Here is a 16,824-nt window from a genome sequence, read left to right as displayed (position 1 = left end):
GGTCCTTCAAAGTTGGTCAAGCAGTCCCATTTTGGTGTCCAGGCCTGGTTTAAGCCCCTATGATGTACTTATGTGGCCTCATTTCACTACTCTCACTTCTACAAGCTCCACACAGATCTCAAAGGACCGAGCACAGCAAGGTGCAAGGAGCCAGCCAACTGTTCCACCCACCTGCCTGGCTCCCACTGACTCCAGCTGCTGGGGCAGAGAGTGCTTTCTTCCACCTCGGGAATATTTCACCGCTATTTCATAACTCGATTCACCGTTTTCCACTGTCAGCTCATCGTCTTCTCCCACGGACTCCAAGCGAGATCCAGCACCTAGGGAAAACCACAGAAACACATCCCACGAACATCTCACGGCTGCTTTATCCTCTCAACAACCCACAGTAATCACCTCCTGCAAATCCCAACTTAAAACAGTGCCCTAAAGCAACACTATGCAGTTCCCAACTGGGCAACTAGAAGTTAGTTTTGATCACCCTTAGCTAAAAACTTTTCCTGCTGTCACAAGTTTCCTACTATCTTCCACTGATGCTAAACTACTCAGCACTGTCACTTGTGGTAGTAAGGAAAAGCAGAAGATAATTGAGTCAGTAGCACACGGACAGAAAAGAAAATTCAGCTGTTCTCACCCAGTGGCACTTGCAAGTGCACTAAGCTCTCAAGCTTCATTTATTTAAAATTAAAAGATCTGACACTGTAGCAGTATTCATTTCTGGAGGTGTCATGTCACTTTGAGGGAAATTTTTCTGGAATGGAAAAAGGAAAAACGTGCCAAATAAACGCTATTTTCTATGCTTCTGGCAGCAACCCAGGTTGTCTTAAAGAGAAGAGTGCAGAGTTCACATAAGAAACAGAATTCTTTGTCTTGAAGGACATCCTGTAATTAGCTACAGCTACCCCGCTCCTCACACTGGGGCTCCTCCAATTCTCATTTTCTCTGAAGTCCCCACAGGACCCCCAGTCACAGCAGTTCCCGCACATTTATCCTTGCCATTTCACCACCATGCAGGGAAGGGCCATTAACCCCTATTTCAAAGATGAATACCCAAGACACAGACAGGCCAAATTCATGCAAGCTCTATTTCATGATGTGCTTTTAAGATTACTTTAAACCAATATTAAGTTGGAACTGCCACAGAAAGGGACGGCTCTGCCTACCCTTCATCCTTCCCGCCCTGTCCTTACCCTGGGGCCAGGGCTCACTACTCATGTGTTGAGGTAGAAGAAGAGGAAATTTGCCCAGAAGAGCCCCAGTCCTGTTTTCTGCCACATCCTCCTCACCCCATGGCTCTGCAGGCATCACTGCCAGAGCCAGGGAGGGATGGAGCACAGAGCTGGAGCAGTCGCTTCTTTTCAGTCAGCATTAAAGCAATTCTGCCACCACATCCATAGGCAGAATTTGTACCCACTGCCCAGAGTGCGATTTAAACCTGCTCCTTGCTTTGGGGTATGAAATTACCTCTGGTTTTAAAGATCTCCTTCCCTGAGCACATAAGGCACTGCTGTTGCACACAGCCAGGATGGCTATCCTGGCACTTATTTCACTCCCGAAACCTCCTTCTACTTACAACTAAACCTTTTCCATCACCTCCCTCTCTCTTCTTCTAGGAGAATACCTATATTTCTGTGCTTTCTGCCCATCTCTGAACGCAGCTTCTCTTCCTGTGCTCAGTCCAGGCTTGTAACTAGGCTTGTGGATGCTCCAGGATCACCCACAGCTCAGGGACATCAACATTTATGGGAACCAGGGCTGGATCCCTAGTGATATACCAACACACAGCCGCAAGCACTACAGGCACAAAAGGTCCGTGGAGCATGCAAAAATACAGAAATTACAGTAAACATAGCAGAGAGATCTGTAGAGTGTTAGGGATAAGAATGATCAAGTTCTGCACACTCCTAGGGACAAAACAACAAAATCTTTGGAGAGTATTCTCCATAATAGGTATTTGGTGATGGCATGTTGAAATATGTCCCTCATCTCAGTATTAAAGCACACTGAAACATATAGGTAATGTAAATACTAAAGAAAGAGTGCAAGAGAAGAGAAAGAACAACAATAACACAAAAACCCAAAACAAAACCAAAAAAAAAAGCAGCTTCAAAATTTTGCTTAATCTTTCTGTCGATACAATAGTTCAACTCAGGACATCAAATGCAAACAACTTACAGCTGGGATTTTTCTTCCAAATTAAATTAATATGACCTCCAAAGGAAAGAAAACCTATTGTCCTTCTAGACAGCTAAAATAAATACACAACATAAATATCCTTCTATTGCTATCTTTTATCCAAGTAGTTTTACCTTGGGATCGACTTCTGTATTTCAATATGCCACTTCCCAGAGTAGGACTCTGGTTGTTTCCTTTGGACAGTTCTGCACAAGCTGGATCTTGAGATTTCTCAGTCTCCATCACCTAGAAAAGTTTAAAAAAACAAGCAACCACAACTTATTTACTCATAAACCAGAGACATTGATGGAATTCCTCTCGTTTTTACTAAGGACAAAAATTCCACTGGACATCAACATTTTTTTTCCAAAACATGTCATTGTATTGAGCCAGAACACACTTCTGTAATTAATTTTCAGCAATGCCTTTGGACATTATTGCAAATCTTACCGATGGGTACACCTGTACCTCATTATGGCCATGGATCCTCTGCAGGGAATCACACTAATGCACCCAGAGTGCCTCCACCATCCACAGTACCTCATTCATCTGCTTCCACATGCGCTTTAACAATTTTAACCTAGATTTTACTGCAGTTTGTTCAGCTCAGCAAACTTCCAGAGACATCACATCTTTATGGAGAAGAGCACTTTAAAAAAGTGTAACTTTATTGTTAGTGTAGAGTTGAATGCCAAGGCATAATGGACGAAAAGCAAATTTAACGTAAAGTTACAACCATGATACAGCTAAACAATTAAAAGCCTAGGAACGTTCATCTTAAATTCACACATGGAATCACAATCCCAGCACCCTGAGTAGATGCATGAAGACAAGAGGATTCTGCTTACCCACCCTTTTTGCCCAAGACGCAGATGACAATATAAGATGACAAGGTACAGCAGCACAGTCACACACACCCTATGTCCTGCTCCCACATGGTCAGATATGAGCAAAGCTGCCCAAGTGCCAAACCTGCAAAGGCTCTTCTCAACCTATGCACCGTGGGAGAACCTGGTGACTCCCTTCTCGTCTCACTGCTTCCTTTACTGAGCTCCAGCAGTCATATTTTCCTACATGTGCCACTACACAGCAGTCCTTGACACGCTCCCCATACACACATTAATTCTTTTACCTTCTCACCCCATCACCCAACATGCGTCCTCTGCATGATTTCAAGCAGCTCATGGCAAGGACAACAAACACAACCACTTACTGGTTACATGACACTTTTAACGTAGCACATAAACTGCTAGAAATCAGTTTGAAAAAAGAAGTCCTACCTGACTAAACACTCTTACTATTAAAATAATTTCTGCTTCCACTATTCAAGCTTCACAATAGCAGTATTTTCCTAAGAATCTGCCTCCCATCCCCCAGTCCCTCTTTATCCTCAACAAGAAAGCTGAAGTTTTTTGCGCAGAGTTTAGACGTTGTGATTTCAGTTCAGACGACAAAAGCCTTAGGAAATGACAAAAAATGGCAGATAACAGGAAGCTGGAATGCAAGCCGCTTTTTATTCCCTTCCCCTTCAACATGAACAGCTATGCATTGTTTATGCATAGTTTGCACGTCCTAGTTAGTTCTTGTTGATTTTTTCAAGGCATTGCAGCAACTACTTCAGAGTCTGCTTCCATTACTGAATGTTTTGTAGCTCCATGTAATAGGATTTATCCAAAGAAGAAAATAACTATATCAGTTCAAGAAACTGGTGCTTACAACTTAGGCATTCTAGTGAGGGACTCATTTTAGACAAGATCTAAGAAATCAAATCAAAAAACCCACTCAAGAGACCCAAATAATCAGGCCATAACCCAAAGTATCACCAGCTCTCCCCATGATTAGCTTGAGAGCATACCCAGCAGACAGCAGAGCTGTCCACAAGTGAGCCAGAACTTTGTGGATCACACAAAGTTACGCTGGAATTTATCATATAAGTAAAAATACCCTTTATAAGTGACAATGCCTTCCTCCTAGAAAGGTAGAAATCAGTTGCACAAACACACAAAAATCACGGAGCTTCTGGTTTTAAAGGTGCAAAATTCAATCAGTACTCCAAAGCAATGTTAGCTCTGTGGTGGAGAAACAGTTGAAGCATAGAGAAGGAAAAAAACAAGGGGGGATACCTAACCGAAGTAGGCAGTTTTGCTGGCATCCTGCTTAGCTGTCCTAACAGATAGAGATGGGTCCAACCACGCTTTTCTGGAGCTTAGCACAACCCAGCTTGAGTCCAGAGCAGCAGAGCTATTTTGTTTCTGCGGAGTGCATGGACATGGACATGAGTGGTTACATCTGATGAGACCACACAACTCCCAGTCCAAAGGTGAACTGCTTCCTCCAGCTCAGAGCATGGGGAAAAAAAACAGGTTAGTCTGCAGTGGCATACAGAGAGACGCTGAAATCACCACTGCCACAGCCCATTTCCACACTAAGCCTGCGCTCAAGATTGACCTATTCAGTACATCTCGTGTTTCTACCACAGAGAGTTCAGCTTGGAGTTTTTTCACTTTTATTTGTTTTGACTGCATAACACAAGCATGTACAGATGCATTCTGCATTTACATACAGAATGGGATGGAAGGGAAAACAAGAGACAATTGCCCCTCATATTAAAACTGTGCACCTCTGTCCCTCCACACCATTGCTGCACAATTCTGGAGGCTGTGAGCCTACAGAGAGAAAACCCTTGTATGATCCACAGAAGGGGCATGTGTGCATGAACACCAGTGCTAGAGAAAGCCTCAAGACATTCTCAGTGGTCTCCTGAAAACACATTTTATCTAACTTGGCTTCAGACTAGAGTAAGAAGTAAAAACATGTAAACTACCCATGTCTCTGTTTATTTCTTATTTTAGCAAAAATACTTCTCTGACACTGGTTGTAAACATATAGAGGAAGACACTCTAGCATTCACATGAAGCAGCTATTCTTTAAGTTTTCAAGCTCATCTAAGAAACCACCAGGAGTTTTATCCTACTCAGAAAACACTTAGAAAACCAATCCACAAAGCTTGCGAGAACTCCCACAAGTCGCCTGTCTGTAATCTTTGGCTCTGCTGTAACTTAGACATGAAGAAAAATCCAGCTCCACCTTATCCTTCTGGCCACACGTGAACATATCGCTTTACTGTCTCAAGACGGCTGCCCACATTTAACTATGCCATTTTAATTTTCCTCACTTTCAAGGAAATGGAGCCTATTATTTCAGTTCTGTATGTCTCTTATTAAACTAAACCAATAAATCCTGCCCAACGCTGTCTCAGTCTTAAGGACAAGAGGAGCTTTAACACGCACAGCAGTTTGAAGTAAGATCTAAAAATAGAGCCCATTTTGCCAGTTCATTAAGTAGCTCTGGGATCAAGCGATGGTGACATCTCAATTGATTTCAAAGGAAACAGCACTATCAGGGACACATGGTCCTGGCACTGCACCAGAATGAACAACTGCCCCTGGAGTCCTTGCTCGGGCAAAGCTCCAGCACGACCAGGCCCTTAATTAGGCAAGATGAGGAGCAGGATTATGAGACTCTTCATTGTTTAACCGCAAACAGCTTGGCAATTGTCACAGATCTACAGAAACAAGGCGGCACACAGGGGATGATACAATTTAATAAGCAAACTGCTTTACTGCTACCACTGCAAAGCTCCTAAGCTGCTGTCTTTTCTATCAGTGAGCCCATTTGACTCCCCACGGCACAGCCTGATGGCTTTCTCTGCTGAGAAGCACTAGCAGCATATAGACAAGTTTAACCTGATAGTTTAGGAATGAAACAGTGAAAATTAGACTGAGCCATCCGCAACACACCAAATTCACGCCTACCTGCACTAGGAAAGCAAGTCCTCCAGCAACTCCTCTGCCCCTCTTTAAAACAGCAATACGAATGAGGAATGGCTGTGCCCCTGCACACGGCAATCCTGCACAAACTCCATGGGATAACTCCTCATCTTCTTTGGTCCTGACACAGCCAGGACAGTTCTTCCTTAAGCGGCATCACCCCAAACATGTATCTTCATGAAAAAATGCAGCAGCGCTGTCTGTAGGGCAGCTAGCAGGATGAAACCTACAAGTCCCCACAAGCAGACAGCACCAGCCCCTTCAGAGAAAGGAGCAAAACACCACATGCAAACCTGGCTTCACCTCATCCCTGCACCAAGTCTTTCTTCCTTGTCCGTCAAGACTAGCTGGTGCCTTAGAGGCTTTAGCCTTTCCAAAAATGTTGGAAATTTTCTTTGAAGGTCTATTATTATTCTAGTCATTCTAGCAATTATTTATTGTTTTCTGGGGCACAGCATGTTTTAAGCCTTAAGTCTGGTAGGCAGGGTGCTCCACAGGCCCCTTCACCTTGTAAAAAAGTAAAATTCCTTCACTTTTAAATTAGCTCTTTTTCAGTTTAATTGAATCCATCTCCTAGATAAATTACAAAGTGGAGCACTATAATTTACTGGAATTAACACTGCAAATGATGCAGAGGACACTGATTTCCCTAATCTTTGCCAGCAATGAGTTTTCCATGGCTTCCTGCTCTGTTTTAGGGCACGCACAAAGCTGCCTTTGCTAGAAAGAGCTGGATGAGCCAGGGCACACACCAGCCAGGGCTGCAGCACCCAGAGACACCTTTCCAAAACAAGCGCTTCCCAACACAAAAGTAGCAGCACCCTCAGCTGAACCACAGGGTCCACAAGAAGCCCCAATTAATTCAGATGTAATTGTCTCTGGAGCAAGCAATTGGACTCTGTCCTTCAAAGGATACTGCACTACCACAGCCGTCTGTCACAGCACAAATGCAGAGATCCAGACGGATCCAGGGATGGAGGAAAAGAGGAGGAATGCCATCTCCATGTCGGCACTAATTCAGTGCCTTAACTGACACCTTAGAAAAACCTGGTGCCCTAGTTTCACCCCAGTATGAAGCTGCCAGGGCAGACAGCTGCTCTGCACATTATGCAGGGCAGGCTTCACCAGTGAGGCTCCAGGAGGGCTCAGATTTGGGCTATATTTAACACCACTGGTAAAACAAAGCACCAGCCGCCTTCCCAGCAGCTCATCTGAGAACTACCCATGCCAGCAGCAGTGGGTGCAGCCTGTGCTTTCTCCTACCCAGGGAAAGGGGATGGGAACCTGAGGCTTCCATTACACAGTTATACAGAAAGTGTTGGAAAACTCCCAGTTCATGTGCAGCAAGGAGATCAGGAAGTCTGATAAAGTGTCAAGAACTTGAGCAGCCCTATTTTCTGAATAGGTGGAAATGCCAAATAAACAAAACAAAAAGCCTTTAAAGTGGTCTCTCAAATAAACAAAACAAAAAGCCTTTAAAGTGGTCTCTAAAAGAGTGGTCTGTCACTACCAAATGCCTGCCCTCAAAAGCCACCCTAAGCCTTCACAGCAGCTGCTAGAAAGGGCACCACCATCGGCTTCAGGAGGTACAAAACCCAAATGGTTTAATTTTATTGGCTTTTACCCAAGTCCATAGAGTAGTCACACACAAACCTGCACACGAAACACAACCCAGCACTCACAAACACAGAGCCAGCAGCAACACTTGCTCGTGCACTCTCAGCAAACAGACTGGAAATGTGCTACAGCAGAGCTGAGTTGCTCTCATCTTCCAGAATACCCCCAGAATCTTCTCCAATGTGTTTGATACCAGGGCCCACAACTTGCTGATCACAACACAAAGGATGCTGGCAGTTCTTGGTGTAGCAGGTCCCAGCTGTGCTGGCTCAAAGACTCACTGGTACAATGTTATATTTATGGTCAGGGCTGCAGGTAAGTAAAGCAGATTTCATTTTCAGGTCTCCAAGCAATTGCTAAAATGAATAATAATGTTTCAAAGAGAAAAAAACTTGGAAAATAACCTTTTAAATACAAAGAAATGCAAGAAATGGCTAATGCAGCTAAGTTCTCCAAGAAACAGATATCACAGAAATGGAAATTGGAAATACTAAGAAATTGGAAATACTTGGAAATACTAAGACGCTCCCAGTCCTTTTTGAACCAGATCACCCTTCCTCTGCAATGTATTATGATTTGCACTACAAACAGCTTCTAAGCTAAAGGAAATAAAGTGCATTTATTTCTGAAATGGTACTCAGGCAGATCACTGCTGTTTCCTTTCTTATGCTTCATCCTCCCCTTCTCCCCATCCCACCCCCCCCCAAAAAAAAAAACTTGACGGGTTCGCATGCAGTTTAGCTGTTGCCCACGAGATGTCTCTATGTGCTGCAAGACATGACCTAGAAGATCGGTCCTGTAAACAGAGAAGACAAACGCCCGACTCAAGTTGTGTGAAAGCTGGTCCAGCTCCTCTGCTATTTTCTTTAATAAATGCTCAGCTTATAGCTTAGCATAAATACGAGGCCTGTGCATCATGACAAATAATAACTTGCTTCTGCTTTTTTTTTTTTTCCTACCTCTTTACCCACAGGGAGGGACAAAGCAAACAACAATCAATCCCCAAAATAAACAACTCTCCTGAGAATGAAACAAGATGTTCCTAAAACCAAAGTCAACCCACAGCTGCAGAGAGTTTTCCCATGACACAGCTGGTGGACAGCTTTAGATTTCAGGTCCAAACCCACATTTTATATTATCGTAAGTACATGAGATGATATGGAATACATAAGCATTAAGAGTCTTTCGTACCTGAATCAACAATCTGAAGCCTCATACATTATATAGGCTGCATTTATACAAGAACAGCAGATCTCAAATGAGTTTTAACTGCGCCCAACCAAGACTGGACGGGGTACACACTCAAGAATTTGCAGATAAACAAACTGCAGATGTGATGATAGAAAATTCATGGTATCTCTCAAATCCTACACCCCGTATCATCCTTCTGTTAATGAATGTGAACTGCATGGCTGTGACAGCAACTCTCTTGTTCCAGGGCCATGAGGGGTTTATTTTTAGCTTGTTAAAGGCAGTTAATCTCCTTCAAAACTGGGCACTTGTCCAAACAGCCAAAGGAGAGACAGGCTGTACTGTATTTGTTGCTTTATGGGAGAAACCTTCATTCACAAAAACAAAGACCAGGCAGAACCTGTACTGTAGATAATCTTATGTTCCTATTACTCTGCTGACTTGGCTTCCAAACATATCACATGGAAGAACAAAAACTATAACTCTGGGCATTGTCTACACTGATATTTATGGCCAAGTGAAAAAGGTTATCTTCCACCAGCCCAAGCTACAGGAGATATTTTGCAGTTTGTAGCCCACATCACGTCTACAGGGAACCCTTGGCCTCTTGATGAAACAGGTTTCTCTGCATTTGCCTTAAATGCAGGGGCTGTAGAAAGTGGCCCAGAAGGGCTGGGAGCCAGGTGCAGGGAAGGATGCAACTGCTGCTGAGGAACTCCCTCCTGACCTGAAGGACATATTCACTTTTAAGTCTCCTTGACAGGTGAATTTTAGAATATGTGAAAAATAGCAATTCAGTGACGCTGCCTCCCTGGAGGCCTTTCACTGCTCTTCCTCCTCCCCAAATACATGCGATCTGCACCCACACCTTCCCCAGCCCTTACCAGTGTCGCACCACCACCATCAGCCCATCACTGAACATCTCTGTGACAACAAAACAAATTGCAATTGCTTATTTTAATGTGATACGCCTTCCTGAGACAACGCAAGAAAAATAGCCACATTAAGTGAACAAGACTTGGTCCTCATGTTTTAGCATTCTCTCTCGCCTAAATTCCTAGCTACATTTACTCTAAAAAACTGGTGTTTCCCCAGTCCTCTGGGGTCACTGTACGACCCAATTGTAAGCCGACTTGCCTACAGCATAATTTACTCTGCTCTTCAGGCCACCATTTAACAAGAAAAAAAATCTAGTGCTAGATCCCAGAAAATGGGGTTGAAATTGTGCCAAGAACATGATGCAAAGGGCTACTGCAGCTCCTGCCAGGTTCATCCTCACCACAAGAAGGATGTTGAGGCTCTGGAACGAGTCCAGAGAAGAGCAACCAAGCTGGTGAGGGGGCTGGAGAACAGGCCTTACGAGGAGCGGCTGAGAGAGCTGGGGTTGTTTAGTCTGGAGAAGAGGAGGCTGAGGGGAGACCTCATTGCTCTCTACAACTACCTCAAAGGAGGTTGTAGAGAGGAGGGTGCTGGCCTCTTCTCCCAAGCGACAGGGGACAGGACAAGAGGAAATGGCCTCAAGCTCTGCCAGGGGAGATTTAGGCTGGACATTAGGAAAAAATTCTTCACAGAAAGGGTCATTGGGCACTGGAACAGGCTGCCCAGGGAGGTGGTTGAGTCACCTTCCCCTGAGGTGTTTAAAAGAAGTGTGGATGATGTGCTGAGGGGCATGGCTTAGTGGTTGATAGGAATGGTTGGACTCATGATCCTCTGGGTCTTTTCCAACCTAGCAATTCTGCAATTCTGTGATTCTGTCTGCTCAGCTATGGCATGAGTGAAGGGCACTGCACCGGCACAGACTCATGACCACGCTGGACAAGATTGTATCTCAGAAAGGTGCAGTGCTGCCAGACTCTGAAATGCAGCATCTACAGCCAAGCAGCAGCCCCAAACCATGTGAAGGTGCAGTTGCTACCTTGCTCTTGCTTGCCCCTTCCAAGGGTAACATGGCACAAGACAGGATCTGCAAACACTGCCAGCCCTCACGATGAAAGGGAAAGTAGTTTTTAAACCTTCCTCCAGGGCAAGGGCTGGCCACAGCAAAGCTTCACAGCAGGCTTTTCACCTTCTTCATCTGCCAAGCAAAGCGGTTCAGTGCAAAAGCAGATTTCTGACAGCAAAAGCTCTTCCTCACTTTTCCAGCCACGCAGTGTTGTTTGAGGAGCAAGTCATGTTTCAGAAACCTCTTCCAAGACTGCAGTGTCCTAATGGGAATGAACACTCAAGTCCTCCAAGTAATGAGGGTCCCTCCCTGCGCTCTGCACACATTTAATTGTTGACTTATGCTTCCTGTTCCTTCTCAATGCTAATGCTTTCTCTGAAATTCCCTCCCAGTGTTTCCAGAAAAACTTTTGACCCCAAGAGTGTTTTTAAACTTACGGCATTGTTATCCTCTTCCTTATTATGCTTGCAATGGCTACAGGTAATTACATATGGATTCCCTGGTAAGACTGAAAGGCACACAACAGAAAATAACTAAGCAGTCCGACAGCTCAGATAAAATATAAAAATAGAGAGGGATAAACAAATGCATTTCTGCATATTTGCAGAACAGGGTTATTTATCCACTTTCAACTGTATGCCCTACAAAAAACACAAGCAGGTTTTGGCAGGGATAAGGAAACACAGTTCACAGAAGAAACCTTTAACCAGGGACATCCTGTTTCTGTTACTTGTAGGAGGATCAAGACCTTGGCCGGTCACAGCCACCTCTGCATGCAACATGCTGACAGCTCATATGAAGGTACAACATTGTCAGGTCAATGAGAAGTGACTGAACAAGAGCAAAAGGCTTTTGCTGCCCCAGAGCAGGGATTCACACAGGTGGGGATGCTGTCAGAGGTTGCACCCTGGGGTTCACCTGCGTGATCAGCTTAAGAGTCGGGAGGCAAATTGCCTCCCTCTCCAGTTTTCACCCCCATCAACATGTAGGGATAGCAATGACCTCCTTTCCTAACAAAAAAAAAAATCCTCTTTTGTATAATTCTGTTCTGCATGGACTTGACTCAGAGTCCTTGCCTCCAGTACTATGAGCAGCAGATACTCAAGGGAGGGCACAAGATAAAGCAAAATACAGAGGAACAATCCCCAGGCTCTGCTCTGTGCCTCCAGCAACTACAGATCCAAACCTGCTGAGGCTGACACCCTATTCATGTGCTCAGTAACTTTTTGGAATTTCAGCCCTTTAATATGAAGCTGGTCACTGAAGTTAAATACTTCAAAAATAAACCCCTCCAATGATCATATATCGAACAACATAGCATCAGCAGAAACGAAGGCAAAAGACATTGAAGCAACTAATGGTGCATGCCTTTGTCTAGGGACCCCAAAATTTGCAAATTAATCAGACACTTCGCAAATTCCTGGCAGACCTGCTTTATCTTTAGAGTTCATTTCTAAGGTTGCTCTGCTAGCCAGCAAAACAGTGACAGACTCAATTTCAGACAGAAATGCTACGAAAAGTGAATTAGAATTAAATATAAATTGTCAAATGCAAATACTGTCATATCATATCCTCTTCCACTTGGACATAAACAATTACATACTAAAATAGTAATGTCAACTGCACGAGGCAAAATACAGATTTCAGTGGAGTAGTTTAAAATCCCTGAAGTGCCTCAGGACAACTTAACACAATACAAGTCCATGGCCCAGTATTTAATCTCTGAAGGTAAGGAGCATTTTGGCCAAACTAGCTCTATAAGAAATGCACTAAGAAATGCACTTTAAGGATATTAATGTAATCCTTTTTCTGCCTGGCAGCATGAGTTTTATTTAAGTTAGAACTTTAAGAGATGTTTCATGTTAAATAGGACTTTACCTAAGGAGACTGTGTAAAACAGAGCTCCAATTAAATTGTATTATGAAATTTTTATTAATGAAACACAACACATGGACTTTCAAGTAAGACTTATAAGTGACATTTCTCTTAAATTACAGTTTCCAAGTGTCACTAAACTCTTCTGCTGTGTCCTGGGGAAGCTGATTAGCTCAGATTATATTTCTCTGGCCGGAAACACTGGAGCAGAGCTTAAGAGTTTCAAAGAACTTGCTCACAGAGAAAATTTTTAACATCAATCCCCTAGAAAAGAGATTTATTTCTTTTTTATTATTTATTTTTCACAGAATTGTATAGAATAAGCCAGGCTGGAAGGGACCTTCGGAGGTCCTTGTTCCAGCCCCCATCTCAAAACAAAGACAATGGTTGCTCAGAGCCTGGTCCACCTGAGTTGTGAATAATTACAAGGATGAAGATCTGATATATACCTTACTTCCAAGCAATTACTTTTTCTGTGTGGTTCAGCCTTCAAGCAATCAGGTGCTAAGTCATTAAGAGTAAGTCCATCAGGTCTAGAAGTAATGGTTCTGAATGCTCAGCACAGAAATACATTCACAGTGAAGTAAAATAAACAAGAACTTAGACAGCCCTAAGAACTCCTGCAAATTATGTAGTACCTTGTACACTTGTTTAATAATTATATATACTGTGCTGGTCAGAAAAGGGACAGTAAAACCTCAGCTGACCATAAATCACTCTGAATTACTTGTTGTTACCTAACCACCCAGCACCTCACAGCACCTCTTTAAGACTTTAGAAAGCTCTGCATATTAAACAAGAAAATTCATCAACCTCTTGTCAGAGGTGAGAAATTTTTGGTGAGAAAGGTAACTGCTGGCCAGAGCTAGGTTGAGAATCTGTTTCAAATCTAAGAGGTCTGATGCTTCAACTGAGACCACAGTTCATTACCTGGTCCAGACTTTGAGTACCACCCCCTCTGGAAGTCTAAAACAATTATATTTGAACTCATTAAAAACAGTCAGCTTAGTTCCTGCTTTAATCATCAGTCACACTGATATAAACATAATGGAATACTTAAAGAGAGAAAGAGAAGGCACGTATGTCTCATCAAGAGAGCAGGAGCAGCAAAGAACAGTAATTTCCTATGCAATTTAGCAATAATCTGTATATATATATACACATACACATATATATAAACCTTCCAGTACCTAAAAGGGGCCTACAAGAAAGGTGGAGAGGGACTATTCATAAAGGCTTGTGGCGATAGAATGAGGGGGAACGGGTATAAACTGGAGAAGGGCAGATTTACACTAGACATTAGGAAGAATTTCTTCACCATGAGAGTGGTGAGACACTGGAACATGTTGTCAAGGGAGGTCGGGGATGCCCATCCCTGGAAGTGTTCGAGGCCAGGTTGGATGGGGCATTGGGCAGCCTGGTCTAGTGGGATGTTCCTGCCCATGGCATGGGGGTTGGAACTACATGATCTTTAAGGTCCCTTCCAATGCTAACTATTCTACGATTCTATGACATAAATTATGCGATGCTTCTAAGCTTTCCTATGGAAAAAACCTCTCATCTTGCCAGATGGAAAAAAAAGCCACATGTGAAGTTTATCTTCTCCATACATTCACCTTCCTATGTCCTGCCTGGTGGCATACAATATTTGTACAGCCTAGCTCAGCTCAGGCTGTCCTGATCTGATGAAGATGTATGCGGCTCCATGCAGAACCAAGGGGTCTACACTGCACGGAGTGCCCACCCAGGCTGCAGAGCCCTGTCTGTACTCCCAAGGCTGAGGCAGCACTTACATCAGGAATGCAAAGATATGATTTGTATTAGAAGAGGAAGGATTTCATGTGCAGCTCAAGCAAGAAAGAAGAGATTCTGAATCACCAAGAACTTACTACACCCCTCCGAATTACACCCACACACACACACACAAATTCATAGAAACAGAGCAAAGAAGGGGAAAAAAATCTTCTTACTATTCTTCTGATGTGTTTATCATACTAAGAGTTCTGTGATATCTCCTCCATCCTGCAGTGATGCACTGAGAAAGCACAGAGCTGTTGCTGTCAGAGAGTGCCAGATAGGCAGGCAAATCAAACTGACCCTCCACCAGGCTATCACCACTGCCAGTCACAGCAGCACTGGGACAGACATCAGCACAGGCTCCAAACTCTTGTCCGTGCTGAAGGGCTCAAGCAAGCTCACGTGGCTGGGTCTTCACTGTGGCATGCACCTCAGATACCTTGAGTTTTCCCTAGCATTATGTTAATCTGTAAAGGAAACATCTGATAAAACAAAAGCCATTGCAGAAAAACAGGCAGAGCCTTGCTGGTAAGTCAGGAGCAAATCAGTAACAAACAACTTCTAGAGTGTGCCAAAAGAATCACTGGAACGCTGGGGAGTTGCATCCTGAGGCCACACATAATTAAGTTTTGACAAAATTGATTTTTACATTTAAGTGTGCTGAGCCACAGCCTTATGAAAATTTTCCAGAACTTGAAACATGATAGATAGAAGAACTTAAAATATTTTGATAACCAGAAGAATGCTTAGGTGTTCACTCAAGCTAGCATACAAACACTACACCATCATCAGCATGCTGGTAAAGTATACTCCATTTATTTGTTTTCCCCCTTCTCCTCCCCAAAACGTACCCTGGCACATAGAAAAGAAGAAAATAGAGAATAGAGAAAATAGAGAGAAAAGCAGTGCAGAAATAACACAACTTATCACAGTAAAGTTATGTGTGAGAGTAAGGACTCTTGTAAGCACAGACTCAAAGAAAGTTAGGTAACAGGCAGGCGTGAAGTGAACACCATCACCAGCTAGACTACAGCACAAGACTTGTCCTGGTGAGCAGTCTTCTGCTCAGAAATGGGAAATTACAAGAATACAAAATCGACAAATCACCAAACCAGTACTATGTCTGAGTCATCCAGAGATTTAAGAGATTTATTGTAATTGCCACAGAAAAGAAGGGGGAAAAGGCAGTAAGAGAAAATTAAGTTCAAGTGAATACACCTGCTTTCTCCTGCCAGAAAAGCAGCCTGCAAGCTCTTTAGAGTAGAAAACAACATTTTATTCTTTGTCTGTACAATACAACAGAGGCCCAGGACACCAATGAACCTTCAGAGAGCTGCTACATTACAAATAAATAACAATAATCCACTTAATCTCTGCTTAATGCAGTCCTGAAGGGAATGCAAGTGAGATTATCGACCGGCAGCATTTATTCAGCAGAACTGCATTTACAGTTCACAGCCAGAAATTCATATCCCTCCTCCAAAAGTGTCTGTTGGCTTCAACAGAGCAAATAAAAATTTGAAGATGTGGATCATAAACTGTTAAAGAAGTTGAGTTACAAAAGGAGCAGAAAGAAGAGCATATTACTGCATAAGCACTGCATCCAACAAAAGCAGTAGAATTGCGTGGAAAACAATCCAATGACAGACAGAAAAATAAAATCATGACTGCCACATAGCTTGGAGGACGTGAGAGCTCCTGCTCCCCATGCTACCGCTTTGCTGCAGCGCAGTAGCAGAGATTGCAAATGTTGCAGTAGATGACATCACCGTTTCAGCATCTCACCCATTTCCCATGCAAAGGGAGGCTGGGTGGGATCATCCCGTCCCAAGGACCTGCTCCATGTCAGGATGTAGGAGAATGTGACAGATGCAAATGGGCGTCAAGGGAGAGTAAAACGTCACACCAAAGCCACACTTACAGCGACCAGTGTTTCAGAAGACATGTTCACTCCCTTCACGTCTTCTTCTTCTGGCTCTTCATTTTCCTTATTGTCAGTGCAAGAGGGAGGGTCTTGGACTGAACAAGTGCTAAGCAAGTCTGGTAAACTCGTAGATGGATACTTCAGAAAATCCTCTCCAGGAGACTCCTATCCGAGAGACAACAAAATAAGTTACATTGCATGCAGGAAGCCACCAAAGTCATGGTGAAACTGCTCCATTTCACCCACCCAGCAACAGCTCCCTGGCAATCTTCCCCTTGTTACACACTTCCATGTCCTTAAACTTTAATAGTCCAGTTATAAAAAGCAGACCTGGTTTTAAAGTATATATATATAGTAAACAAAGGCCAACATACATCTGAAACATTTAGATTTTATAAAAGAGAATTTAAAATAAACACTTCCCCAGCAGCCAGCTCCTCCCCACTTTGGGTTTATTAAATGTCACTGTGAGC

At 43.4% G+C, this 16,824-nt stretch overlaps 1 protein-coding gene across 4 annotated transcripts in view; it reads right to left on the bottom strand.

The window, feature by feature from the left end:
- The window catches only part of PDZD2 (PDZ domain containing 2), a 151,330-nt gene that overhangs the window by 39,157 nt on the left and 95,349 nt on the right, over positions 1-16,824 (bottom strand). For 3 of the 4 annotated variants that reach the window (XM_069880631.1, XM_069880630.1, XM_069880633.1), the window contains exons 5-7: positions 16,349-16,516; positions 2,310-2,421; positions 172-320 (exon numbers count right to left, since the gene is read on the bottom strand). In XM_069880631.1, the coding sequence (XP_069736732.1) occupies positions 172-320; positions 2,310-2,421; positions 16,349-16,516 (429 nt within the window). The remainder of the gene's footprint in view (positions 1-171; positions 321-2,309; positions 2,422-16,348; positions 16,517-16,824) is intronic. The other variant, XM_069880632.1, reaches the window with a different exon arrangement.

Source organism: Phaenicophaeus curvirostris, chromosome Z, assembly GCF_032191515.1.
Source record: "Phaenicophaeus curvirostris isolate KB17595 chromosome Z, BPBGC_Pcur_1.0, whole genome shotgun sequence".
In the NCBI taxonomy this organism is placed as follows: domain Eukaryota; kingdom Metazoa; phylum Chordata; class Aves; order Cuculiformes; family Cuculidae; genus Phaenicophaeus; species Phaenicophaeus curvirostris.
Note: the sequence above shows the minus strand (reverse complement) of the source record. Positions and strands in the feature narration are given on the sequence as shown.